The sequence below is a fragment of the Plasmodium malariae genome, assembly GCF_900090045.1.
Source record: "Plasmodium malariae genome assembly, chromosome: 2".
NCBI lineage: Eukaryota > Apicomplexa > Aconoidasida > Haemosporida > Plasmodiidae > Plasmodium > Plasmodium malariae.
The window spans coordinates 291,387-305,917 of NC_041776.1; the positions used below are offsets into that span (position 1 = coordinate 291,387).

Consider the following 14,531-nt stretch of genomic DNA (forward strand, 5'->3'; position numbering starts at 1 on the left):
TATATTATTTTTTTTTTTTTTTTCCTGTCTCTACTTTTCTCTTCCCTCCTGTAATTTACCATCCATCACGACCTGAGGGAGGAAAATACATTTCCTGCTGATATTATCCTATTGTACAATTCGTCAGACGTAAATCTGGATTTATAATCAAGAGATAACAAATTTCTGCATAATTTGGCTACATCCGGATGCTTTTTTATTAACATGTCAGGTAAAATTCTTTGTCTGGCATTACATAAAATTTTCGTTCTTTCCATGTTTGTTTCAGTTTTGGTAAATAAATCGACTATAATCAATCCAAGAGAAAACATATCAACAGCTTTTGTGTACTTATGTCCTCCTAACTGTTCAGGTGCTGAGTACATTTTTGTTCCTATCCCTAATGTATGATAAGACGATTCGCCCTCAGTATTTTTTAAATTATTTTTTGCTGACCTGTCAGCCATTTTATGACAAGGACAATAATTTTCCAACTTGGCGAATTTTTCGCATTGTGCCATTTTTGCAACTCCATTTTTAGGTTTACTTTTTTTTGGTCTTTCTTTTGATCCACTTTTATCATTTTTACAATTTTTATTTTTGTTTTCACCGTTATACTTACTTATGAACTGTTGATTAGTGCTCGTATTTCCAAAAATCGAGGAAAGTTGCTGTTTTTTCAAATATGCTTTTTCCTTTTTATAATTCCTATCCTTTTTGTTGTATTTTTTAGGATAGTTCGATGGTAATCGTGTTATCACCGTGAAAGAGTTCGAGGTCCTCCCCCTCTTGTCAGTACAACAACCACCACATCCACCTCCGCGCTCGCAGATATCTCTACAGCTGATACTATTGCTGTTGTTACTGACACGTTCTATGCTTCCTTTCCAGTTTATTTCATTATCGTTGTTCCTTTTGTTCCCTCCTAACAATCCATTGGCATCTTTTGCATAATGATAATTGCTCAGCATCCAGTTATTCCCATTTATTTTATCCGTTTGAAAAAAGGTTTTCATTATCCCCTTTTTGTTAGTACTCTTCTTCTTGTTATAATATACATGTTTATAATAAGAAATTCTCCTTTTATTTTCGTTAACATATTGAATTGAAACAAAAGGGTGAGTGGAGTTATCTTCCTTGTGTGCAAGTAGTGGTTTAATATCAGTACTACGTAGAGTGCCGTAATCGTTGGTGGAATTTGCTTTGCTCTTGCTAAGAAGATAAAAAAGGGAGTAATATTGGTAATAGTAATAGTAATGGTAGTAGTAATAGTAATGGTAAAAGTAATAGTAATGGTAATAGTAATAGTAGTAGTAATAGTAATAGTAGTAGTAATAGTAGTAGTAATAGTAGTAGTAATAGTAGTAGTAATAGTAGTAGTAATAGTAGTAGTAATAGTAGTAGTAATAGTAGTAGTAATAACAGTAACAGTAACAATGATAATGACCATGGTAGCATTTACAGCAGCAATAATAATATCTTATTGCATTATCCATTTTGTTACACAGTAGAGGGCCTGTTTCTACATAATTATAACCTTCTCCTCTTTTGGACTCCTTCAAATGATGGTTACTGTATGATGAAATGCTCAGCTCATTCGATTGATATAAAGCAATTAAAGATTTCATTAGATCCTTACCCTCTTCTGTTTTGTTGTTATATGATTCTGAATTAGGAGCCAAGCAAATATCATTATCACATTTTCTATTGTGTAAGTTATAATTATATATATATTCGCAATATGGATGAGTATATTTTTTATCCCTGGTAAAATTGAACTCTCCAAAAGCATTTTTTTTATCGTTGTCATGCATTACCATAGTCTCTTTCTGTTCTAACTGTGTAGATGTAATATCATCTTTTCCATTTGATTCATCTATTATTATTGTACGCTTATAAAATGTGCTCCTACTAGGTGGTTTTTTAATCATTCCATTTCTTAATCTGAAGGGATCCCCCTTATAATTCGTTTTATTAATTACATTTTTATCACCAGCATGTGTTCCACATTGTTCCTTGGGGGAAATCCCCCTTCCATGATCTTTGCAAACGCTAACGCATCCTCTGCTTCCCCATCTTCCGTTGATATGGGTTGTGAATTTGCTACTTATTCTACTGCCTATCGTGCTCCTCATTCTGTCGCTTCCATCGTATGAAGCCAATCCGAAATCCCCAATTTTAACTATGTTGTTGTTACATATAAATATGTTGGATGGTTTTAAATCTCGATGCATAATATCATTTTTGTGGATGTAATGTAGACCTATGACGATCATATGAATGATTTCTTTATTTCTTTTAAAATTCATATATGTCCTTCCACTTATATAACTCTCTAAGGTTTTCTTGCAGTATTCCATCCTAATATATAAATTGAACACATACTTTTTTTTTCCATTTTTAAGACCTCCTTTTTTACCACGTGTATTATTTGTTTCTACAGGGAGGGACTTCATACAGTAATTATTGCACCTACCTTTGTATATGCCATTATTTTCACTATCGTTTCCACTTTTTATTTTATTTTTATTCTCATTTTTACTTTCATTTTTATTTTCATTTTTATTTTCGTTCTTACCGTTTCGGTGCTTTCCCCAAAGCAGCCTCCCTTTACTTTTATGCAAAATGTTTCTTATTTTCCTGTACAAGTAATTTGTAGCATTACTCCCCTCGGTTTCTTGGCTGCCTTTGTGAAAGCGACTCTTGTCGTCTAGTTGTTCGACACGCACAACAGCACTTGATTTGTTACTCCAGTTGATATTTCGATTGGAAGTTGAAATGACAGCTACATTGGCAGCTACATTGGCAGCTACGTTGGAAGCTACATTAGAAGCTACATTAGAAGCTACATTAGAAGCTACATTGGCAGCTACATTGGCAGCTACATTGGCAGCTACATTAGAAGCTACATTAGAAGCTACATTAGAAGCTACATTAGAAGCTACATTAGAAGCTACATTAGAAGCTACATTAGCTACAAGCTACATTAGAAGCTACATTAGAAGCTACATTAGAAGCTACATTAGAAGCTACATTGGCAGCTACATTAGAAGCTACATTAGAAGCTACATTGGAAGACGACTGGTCGTCATTCTTGGCTCCTCCTTCTCTGCTACATGTTTTTCCATCGACGCCAGTGAACCCGTTTCCACCTCTTCCCAATACAAGAGGCTCCCAATTTAGCATTGAATAAAATAGTCGATCGTTTAACGGATTAAAACTATTGTACAGGATGGAAGGCGGATAACCCAATGGATGAATGTAATTTATAATTACGTTCTTGTAGAAATAACAACTTTTTAAGAAACAATGGATACACTCCGATGTATGTAAGAAGGTATTTCTAAAAAATAAATATTTCTTTCTAAGATAGATATATACCGTATTTTTTCGCTTATTTTTATTTATTATTATTATTTTTTTATTTATTACTTTTTTTTCCTCACATTCCCTAATGTAGCAGAGTTTATGTTGATCATAAATTTGCGCTTCATTGGCACATATCTGTTCAATGGGTGAACTACTACTCCTTGCAAAATTTTGAAGCATGTATATATTTACTGTCTTTTTCCTTTTCATTAACAGACTATATCGGTGTAAAAAATAAAGTTTGAAATTCGTCCTATAAATACTAGTAGTTATTTTCCTATTTTCCTTCTTTCTTACATTTAAAGGGTTACATAGTAGCCCCTTTTTCCACTCTCCTTTTTTTCTAATTTCTTTTTTTAAGTTGTAAGGCTTTCTGTTTAACTTTGCCTTACATATCAGGGTCCCTAGCGTTGGCTTCGTTTTCTCACACAGAGGATAAATGGTGGACCTCCAACGCACATCCCTTCGGATGATACCTCTATTGCTTCCGCATATATCCCTGAACTGGCACGTATTAGGTATATTCAGGTGCATAACTCTGCCATTGAAGCCTTCCTCATTTCGTATTCCTCTGAACTGTTCATTTTCATAGATGCAGTTGTAACATGTATGATTAACACCAATGATAGAAGCAAAGTTAAAGCTATCTGCCCTTGTTCTGATCCCCCTTGTCACGTCATATTTATGTCTATAATCAAGTTTATTGGGGAAATCATTCTTATGAAAAAAACGTTTCTTACATTTCGTATCATCTGTGAGTTTAAATCCATGTATCCCTTCGCTTCTGACTAAACTACAAGTAATGATATCCATATTGTACCCTTTAGAAGGGGTATAACAGAAAGAGTTATATATACATCCTATTTTATTTAGAAGCTTCATTTTAGAAATGTATATATTACTTTGTAGTGAGCTTGGTACTTGTTTTTCTTCCTTCATTTCTCCTTCATCTAAGAGTAATGTTCTCCTATGTAGAATATCGTCTAGTCCGTTTATCTCCTCTGTGTTGTATAACATATGTCCATAAATATGAGTAGTACGTCTACTAACCATTTCTGTATTGGTGTGAAGCAATGAAGGATGCACGAAATTTTCATCCTCCTTTAGAGCTTTTCTTCTTTTCGTATTTTGGACGTGTTCGCACGGGGTGGTACAACAAGGACTACTTCTACTTCTTCTGCTTCTGCTACTGCCACTACTACTACTTCTACCACTACTACAAATGCTGCACCATTTTGAGAAGCCGCTGTTCCAATACTTCTTACAGTAACAAGTTCTATTACGACTTTTTCTTTTCTCCTTTAAACTGAAAAATAAGGATGTGCTAATTTTCGTCCTTTGATTTCCCCCCTTAGATTTAGCTTTATAACTCATTTTCATTTGACATATTTTTCTTATTAATTTTTTTCCCTTGAGTTTTGTTCTATTTGTTCTACCATAATGTTGGTGTGTCTTTACAGATAAAAGGCGCTGCTTTGTTTCACGTTCCTCACTACACCCGCCTGATGCTTCCTTAAGAGTAATATTTCTTTTAGCCCATTTTTGCTTTTTATTAACATGGTCATCCACAAAAAAAGATGCGTTGTAATGTCTCACATAATGGCCGTCTTCCGTAGCAATTCTCTGTTCACATAAGTGCTTATCATTTGGTTGTACTCCACATAAGTGCTTATCGTTTGGTTGTACTCCACATAAGTGCTTATCGTTTGGTTGTACTCCACATAAGTGCATATCATTGACGTTTTTACCTCCTCTGTTGCTGCTAACAATGCGGCTAAAACTAAAATGTCTGCTGCTTAACTCATTAGCACTTCCAACACCATGGTAGTTACCATCTGCCAAAGGTGCTTCTACTGTTAAGTTCTTTTTTAAATTTCCATCATTACATAATATATCATCAAAATTGCCAAACATATTCACTTCATTTTTAACTCCTAAACAGGTTATACAACATGAATTGCTATAATGCGTTACTACATTATTGCACTGCTTACTGGTTACATAGCTGTCCAACTCGCTACTCACACTGCTACTTCCTACACTGCAGTTCTCGACACTGCTGACTAGCTGCGTATTGTTCGGTGTGAACACATATTTACTGTTGGGTTTTTTTCCGAAACGTAGCTCATCTTTCATATATTTTAACAGTTTACCATATTTCAATTCATCTGAAGAGAGAACTGTTTCTATGTATTCGTTGTAGGGGTACTTGTCCTGTGTTTTACGTCCATCAATCCATTTTCCATATACTTCTTCGTTATCTATTTTCTTCTGCTCGTTGTTAAAAAGATCTACTACTTTTTGTTGACTGCTTGTATGGCAGTTATACAAACAGTCAAAATAATTAAATATTGATTTATATTTCATAGTGTTATCGCCCTTAGTAGATGCCTTAACAAGTAGTACATTGTCGAAAAGACGGGTATGGTGAACCCTTACACCATTCCATGAATAGGGAACAAATTGCATTTCTGTACAATTACCATAATAGATGCAATCTTTCTTCACATTGAATGAAAGTAAATATATATATCTACGCTCATTTGGATTACTGTTTTTCGTTCTTACGTAACGATATATAACAATAGCCCCATTTTTCTTGCCACTCTTAATAATGTACACCCTTTTAAAACTTCTACTTTTCTGTATATCTGTTTTGCGTATTCCTGTTTTTGTCAAAGGTATAATATTTCTTATTGCTATGTTTTTTCCCCTTCGTGTGCTTACTTTTTTTGCTTCAGTCGTTTTCATGGTCATCCTCATTCCATAAAACACCATCTTACTGATTGCGTTCCCCTTCATCCTCCCCTTCTGTACTCCCTCTTCCATACCATTACTGCTATTTTCGAAAACAATTTTGAAATCCTCCTTTTCGCTTGAATACTGAATGTTGTCAAAGAAATTTTCAAATTTTTTTTTTTTCTTTTTTTCATTTCTGCACTTTTTTGCAAAAGCTGTCTTACCATTTAATGTTTCATTTTTTGCTTCCTGGACACTGTAAACAATGCTCCTCTTGTATTCGTTTCTCTCGTTTTCGCTTCCCTTGCTTTTTCTTCTCTTATATTTGCTTCTCTTGTATTTGTTTCCTTCGTTTTTGATCCCCTCGATTTGGCTTCCCTCGTTTTTTCCTCTCATGTATTTGTTTCCCTCGTTTTTACTTCTTCTTTTTTGCGTACTTCTTTCTTTCGAGATATCTCTTTTTTTGCGAGTGCGTCTCTTTCTCTTCGCTCTGTTGTAACTGCATGCACTAGTAGATGCCTCCACTTGCTTGAGGGTAAATTTTACAAAAGAAGAACTACTCTTTTGGTCCTTTATCCTATCACAATAAACATTTCTAATATTATTATCGCCCTGATTAGGTATATGCGCTTGAGTGTGAAAACTGCTCCTTCCAGAAGTGCTAACATTGTAATTGTTGTTTGTTACTTGTGCAGCAGTGTTTCTTATGTGTGCTTCGTTTCTAGATAGGAGGGAAAAAAAATCTCTGTACATATTATTCCACAAAGAAGAAGCATAATTCATGTAAGAGATATGAAAACAACGAGGAGGAAACATGCCCCCTAAAATTATTAGTAATATAGTATACTTTTTCTTCTTTTTGTAGATGATAACCCTTGAAATGTGAAGAACAGGAAAATACTCAGATAACATCTTCCTTACATTACGAATAAAGTAAACACCTTCTAACCTCCTTATATTTTTCTTCAAAAAAGCTCTTTTGTTATTACCCGCGTTGGTTTTAAATAACACGCTTCTTTTCACCATCTCCCCTTTCTTCTTCTTTGCTAAAAAGGAAAAGGAAATACTTCTTCCACAGCTCCCGCTTCTACCCGCGCTTCTACTTCCGCTTCTACTTCTGCCGCTTCCACATATACATAGCACATTTTTCTTTAAATCTCTTCTCTTTTTAAATAACCCGACATGTCTTTCAAAAATCAACGGATAGTAGTCAAAGAACGAATTTGCTAATTGGTTAAATTTGGCTAAGCACTCAACATTCTTGTTGTAGAGATAAATACGCAGGTTATTACTTAAATTTCTAACAGTTGCATAATGGGTACCACCACAATCCCCTTCATCTTGATCGGCGTTGCTTATAATAGGGTTGTTCTGTAATTCAACAATCTGACTAATAATATGATCCGTAGTCTGATCAGTAGCCTTTCCATTGGTCTTTCCCATTGAGGTGTGCTCACTACGCTTCGCACTTAAATCCCCTTTCCTGTTCTCCCCTTTACAACACATAAATTTACTTTGAAGAAATTTCTTCTTAAAAGCTGATATGTTAATAGCACAACACATAGGATTACTCATAGATGTAACTGAAAAAAGAGAGGTTTTACCCATTTCTCTACCTATTTCATCATTTATTTGTGATAACAACAAATCTGTACATATGTTATACACCCTTTTGCATTTTTTTATTTTCGTTATATAGTACAAAAAGTATATAAAAGAATTATCAAACATTTGGATAAATAAATTATATACATCTTCTTCCTCTTTTATTGTTCTATTGGCTCTTAAATACTTTCCCCCTGCTGATACGCTACTCATCAGATAGGTGTACAGGAAGAAGTTACTTAAATTCTTTATGAAAAAATTGTTCTTATATGATACGCCTCTGCTCCTCTCATGAGAGTCATAATTCGTCGCATGGGTGCTTACCGAATATGGGAACTCACCGCGCAAGCGTCTGCTCCTACTTCTGCTCCTACTTCTGCTCCTACTTCTGCTCCTACTTCTGCTCCTACTTCTGCTCCTACTTCTGCTCCTACTTCTGCTCCTACTTCTGCTCCTACTTCTGCTCCTACTTCTGCTCTTACTTCTGCTCCTACTTCTGCTCCTACTTCCGCTCTTACTTCTGCTCTCACATCTTATGCTACTTCTGTACTTACTTCTTCTCCCACTTCTTCTCCTACTTCTCCCACATCTGCACTTATTTCTCCCTCTTCTTTCTCTTTCTCTTTCTCTTTCCCCCAAGGAAGACGCCGTAGGAAGATTTGCAAAGGGGTAAAACACCCTTTCGTTAATAATTTTAAAAATATTTGAATAACTGTAAATATGAATAGTGGAAAAAAAAAAATTGTGAAAATGTTGTATCATTTTATTTCCGCCATTTCCTTTACAAAAGAATGTACATAGTCCCATTAAATCTTGTGTATCTCTCAAAAAATAATACAAGTTACATTTATATAGGCTGTTAAGATTAACCAATAGGGCATGATGTAAATTATTTAAATATTTCTTCTCTACAAGAGTTAGAAGCTTCATTATTCCCCTCTTGTGATATGTAATTCGGCATAGTAGGGATCTGTATAATCTTACCATAAACATCTTATAGAACTTGATGCAGGAAATGTAGAACATAACACTGTCATTGGTGCTGCTACTACCACTGGTGTTGCTACTTCCACTATCTCCGCTTTTGACCCCTTCTCCTCCTTTACCACCTTTACCTCCTTTGCCACTACTCCCCACCGTTTTGTGCTTCTTTCCCTTCTCAGAGGGGTATATCTTAAAATTTTTGTTGAAAAGGTAAAAATTTTTAAAAAACTTCTTAACACATAAAAGAAAAATGTTTGTATAGATATGATAACTGACGATTTCCCTTTTCATATTATTCAGCAGACTACAATAATTGTCATACTCATAATTGCTGTCAAAGTATACCTTAGTTGCCTCCAAAAGATAGACAAACATATAATAATAAAATAAGTCCTTCCTTAGAAAAGAAGAATCTCTTACACATTTTCCACTGTAATAATAGTTACATCTAGACATCTTAACAGAAGTGCACAAATATATCTCTCTTTTAGTGCTATACGAAATATATAAATCAAGAAAAAATGCATTCCCGTAAATATTTCTTTCTTTGCTAATTTGCAATAAATGGGATGATGAAATTATCTGATTACATACCATCCGAATTATAAAGCTCAAATGCGCTTTATCTTCATTTTTTTTTTTTTTTCTGAACTGTTGAGGTAAAAAAATAGAAATGTTTAACATATTACTACAATTAAATAAGTACCTCGTGTTATCTTGTTTGTTATTTGTAATTAATGGATAGAAAAGTTGTACAAGACGATCATTTGTTGGACTTTTTTTATCATTCTCTGCATGGGTCTTTTTATTTACCTTTTCTCTTCTCAATAAGTAATTTATTAAATAAAAAATTATCATCTTTTCGACATTCCTAAATAGGTTGTTCGGTGTACAACCTGGCTCCCCCCCTTGTGCTGGTGATACAAAGAAAAAAATAAAAATCACAGCGGGGTGCCAGTTATAGTAGCAACACGAACAGGAGCGGTAGTGATCACGGTAGTAGTAGCTGGTCCTGAAGTAGTTGCTGCAGTAGTAGTTGTCGCTATGGAGTACTAATCTGGTGGAATTCCTCGCAGATATGCTTCTATCCTCAGTACGAACCGCTTTCGAACCAATTTTTCCTAAATAGGTCAAACCCCTTTTTAGATAGTTCAAGCTCTTTCGAGAGATATTCTGTATTCCATCTGAAAACAACATTAAGAGTATATTTGTTTCCCTATCACTAAAAATTGCAAAATGGGTAACTTCCTTTTTCCGCTTTTTTTTTTTTTTTTTAATTCCATCATGGAGTAACCTACCTTCTTTAGATATATTCGATGAAGGAACAAAATAATCTGTTGTATTTCCTTTACAGTACATATAATTCATTTCTGACGAATTTACATCTATGCATGTGAAGCGCTCTTGAAGTTTGCGCCTACCATTTGAAAGAAGTCCTTTCTTTACATTTTTGGACCTGCATAATAATTTTCCTCTTTTTATTATCTCTTCCACTATCTTATTATTTCTGTGCTTTCCCTTCATTTTTTTCCCATTCCTTTTCGAATTTGTTTTTCCTTCCCCATTTTGATCATTACTCCTTTGATGACTATACTGATAACAATTATTTCCCTTTCTAATGTTGGTATTCCCTTGGACACCTCTCTTTATAAATTTGTTACAACTACTTAAAGTCGATTTTTTTCTTCTATATATGTCCTTCCGTTTGAGTTCTTTACATGCATTAGAACAAACATTCTCAGATGTAGTAAAAAATTTAGCAGAAATATTTTTCATTAGGGTAACAAATTTTCGATTTTTTTTTTTTTTATTATATTCCTTATGACCATTAAAAAAAATCATATTTATAAATTGCTCCTTTGTCATCTTTCTTTCTCTCTTGTAATTGTACAGATCGTTAAAGTAGTAGTTGTTGTAACATATGTCGATCTTGTAATATGGTAATTTTCTCCTTTTCACTACGTTGTCATTTATAATAATTTTTAGTTCATGCACAAAATAAGAATCGCTGTAGTTGAATTTTATAAATTTCTCGTGGTACATAAAGTCGTTCTTCCACTGAGTACTATAACTGTCCTTCCTACATCCACTGCTTCTACTAGTGGTAATTTCTTTCTCTTTACAACAATTACTGCTTTTATTATAAATACCATTGCATTTGTTCAGCTCTTCTCTGAATCCCCTTTTCGTTGTTCCATTCTCACATTCATGAAAATTGCTCCTTTCACTGGGTCTTAACTTATCCTTGTAAAAATTCTTTCGATGATTTATCAAATTATGCACTTCATTAGAAGGATGAGGAATAAGGCATATTTTCATAAGTTTATTTTGTTGGTTCTTTTTACTCTCCTCAATAGAGAACGCATGAATATCACAGTTACTTATTTTTTGTGTAGGACCCTGTCGTTTACTGTTTTTTCCTTCGATAGGACTGTTAATTGGAGTTCTCTTCCTATCACTACATTTTACCATATATGGCAGAGATAATTTTTTCATTCCATTTCTATTACCCTTTGTAACATGTGTAAATCTCTTCCATTTCAAAAAATTAAAAAATATGCATCTTATATGATCGTTGAGAGCTTCTACATACTTAACTATGTATCGAATACCTCCTTCAATTTTTTTCAACGTGAAGATAATTACACTTCTAGTATTTATCATTTTACACATTTTCAGTAGATATATCGTCATCAACCTGATGTGATACATTGCACTTTTTAAAGATAATTTTTCCTTTTTTTGTTTAATTAGATGATAAAAGGGGGGTTCACCTAACACTCTTTCTATGTTTACTAAAAGGGAAAGCAAAAAAATTTTAAAAAATAAATCTTTTGATAAAACAAATTTATTTTTCTTTATCATACTTGTCTTATAGTAACGATATATACATAGTGTGCGTCTATTCACAACACATTGCAGTATCATAAATAATCTTAAATTAAAAAAAAAAAAAAAAAATCTGTTTAATAATATTTCTTTCTCATTTGTATTAAAAAATAATAAAAAAAATTTTGCAATTAAATTATGAATAAATTTTTTGAAATTTTTTGAAATTTTTTTTTTCAAAAATGCTCTTTTTATATATGGTACAGGAGTACAACAAGTAACTGATGAGAGGAATTGAAATCCTTTTCTACTATTTTTTGGTAAAAAAAAAATTTCATGCCCTTTGCTTCTTTCTTTTTTCCCCCTTAAAACGTCAACGTAATTAATGCATGAGACCGGTCCTTTTCCTCCCTTTCTAATCTGTTTATTACCTTGTGCAATACTGTTAAATTTTAATAAAGATGTGCCACTATCTGTTGGCAGTGTATGTTCCTCTAAGTAATTGTCTATTTTAACTTCACCATTTTTAGAAAAATTACCATGTAAATAATATGCACCTCGATATTTGGAAAAAGAAGCCTTTATGATTCTTCTAACTTTTTTAATTTTTTCAAAATTGTAAATGTTATTACTATCTATCGAATTACGAATAACTCTATACACATGTACATGTCTTTTTATAGGGAAAATAATAATACCCCTGGGCTTACTACTCTTCTTGCATATAATTTCATTTCTCCTATTTGTTAGTACTTTTTTTGGAGGAATTCTTGTTTTTAAGTAAATGGACGAGAAATAATTTAATTGAGCATACTCCTTTTGTATAAGCACACATCCGCTTAACTTATTATACTTCTTTATTTTTCTTCGTACCATATATATGAGAAAAGAATACCACGTTTGTTTGCTAACATGTGTATTACTGATACTGTTATTTGCGTTTCCATTACTTGTTTTACTTTCGAGATGTTTTATTTCTTCCCTTTCTTTATCCCATTCTGTGTGTGGCAAAAATCTGCCTTCAACTTTAATTCCTCTGGAATATTCAAAATCATTTAGAAATAACAAGCTAGTCGAATTATTTTCATCTATACGAGCTATGGGTGTATTTGTATTGTTCTTACTGTAAATGCATTCTGATATATCCCATTTTTTGTTCAGTACACAATGATTAAGTACGGGATTACTCGACAGAACTGGTGAAATATATGAACATACGTTTAAATTACATTTCTCATTGTACACATTTTTATCTAGTTTTCTATCGCCATTGAATGGAATCACAACAGAATGATTAGATTTTTTTTCTTCTGAATAACTCTCGTGAAGCAAATAATCTGCGCATAATTGTAGTGAGTTATTTCTTGTACTGGTATGCTTATAAATTTTGAAGAGAGAATTTTTTCTTTTTTTAATCAATAATAGACCATAATAATATGGTAAGCCAAAATTACAGCTAGCTACATTTTCATTTTTGACTTTTTTTTTTTTTTTTTTTATTACTCGTTCAGGTGAATATTTAACATTTCTACAAAATTTGCACACACCATTTTTGATATATATTTTTTTTAACACATGTAAATTATGTTTGTCTGATTCCATTTTTTCCTCATAATTTAATGCTTCCTTTTGAATTTTAATTCTCTTCTTTTTTGGCAACTTGACCACGGGATAGTAATCTCTCGTACGTTCGCCATTGTTCTCGTTATGCACGTTTTTCAGGTTTTCCCCGCTTACTATTTTTGAGATTTTTATTTTCTTGCTTTTTTTTTTTTTATGACCTGACAAGATAAAAATGTTTTTTTTTTTTTTTTTTTTTTTTTTTTTTTGTTTCCTTTTCGATTTGGATAAAACTTCATTAACTTCCAACCAGCAGTCATGTATACTTACAATATTTGGATGATTTTTCAATTTTTGCAGACACTCTATTTCTCTTAAATTTAGCAAAATTTTCTTTTCATAATTAAATATATTAGCTGAAAACTTTATGTTTTTTAACGCATAGAATTTTTCTTTTTCTTTTTTTCGGATCTTGTATACACATGAAAACCCTCCTACTGCTATTAAATATACAAATATAAATTTATCTTTTATTATTTTATTTATACTACTGAAATCATCATTGTAAATTCGGTTCGTGCCTTTTTTCTGTCTTCTTAACATTTTTCAAAGGGTTTGTATTTTTCTGCGCGCTATTATCGCAAAGTACAGACATACGCAAAACATTTACACATGTACACATCTACGCGCGCACACAAGGACATACACGAATACAACTATACATACATACACGAAAGCATAGGTATATAACATATATTTATTTATATATATTTTTTTTTTCTTTTATTTCCAAACACCACTGAGTATTATGGATTTCTCTCTTACATGCAAATGCGAATGCGAATGAATGTAAAGGACAAACATAAATTCAATAAAATAAAACTATATGAAAAATTCTCTGTTATAATATAAATGCACAAAAAAACAAAAAAAAAAAAAAAAAACAAAAAAAAAAAAACTAAGCATAAAAATATAATAATGGACTTAATATAAAATACATTAATTAGCAAAAATTATAATTCTTACTCCCAACTTTAATTGTATAGCCTAATTTTAGGAAAATAAAAAATATACCAAGTCTGCTTAAAAAAATTGAGTGTGTAGCACTGGTAACTGAGCTCTATTATTATATCTTTCAATTCTTTAGTATGTACGCTTCTTTTCTAGCATTACTATTACTATTACTATTATTATGGTTATAATTTTTCCTATTACTAATACTGTAGTTGTTACTATTGCAGTGTTGCCGTGTTTTATAAATTCGCATGCATAATGCGCACTCTCGGAAGGGAAGGTTTGTACATACATACGTAGAGGCACGCCAAATCGACGGTGCCTTTTTTCAAAAACGTGTTATTTAAAAAATTTGCCGAGTTGTGAATATAAAAAAGAGCATATTTCATATATTACAAAATTAATTAAATTTTTAATTATTACGAATTAATACACACTCGAATTGTTCATTA

General features: G+C 32.5%; 1 protein-coding gene across 1 annotated transcript; it reads right to left on the reverse strand.

The window, feature by feature from the left end:
* Window positions 1-65: 65 nt before the first annotated feature.
* Window positions 66-13,668, reverse strand: PmUG01_02016200 (serine/threonine protein kinase, putative; the record flags this gene model as incomplete). The annotated part of the gene is made up of 2 exons (XM_029008635.1): window positions 66-2,960; window positions 3,013-13,668. The coding sequence occupies 2 exons, from the start codon at window positions 13,666-13,668 to the stop codon at window positions 66-68; spliced, it is 13,551 nt and encodes a 4,516-aa protein (XP_028860175.1).
* Between the last annotated feature and the right edge of the window lie 863 nt (window positions 13,669-14,531).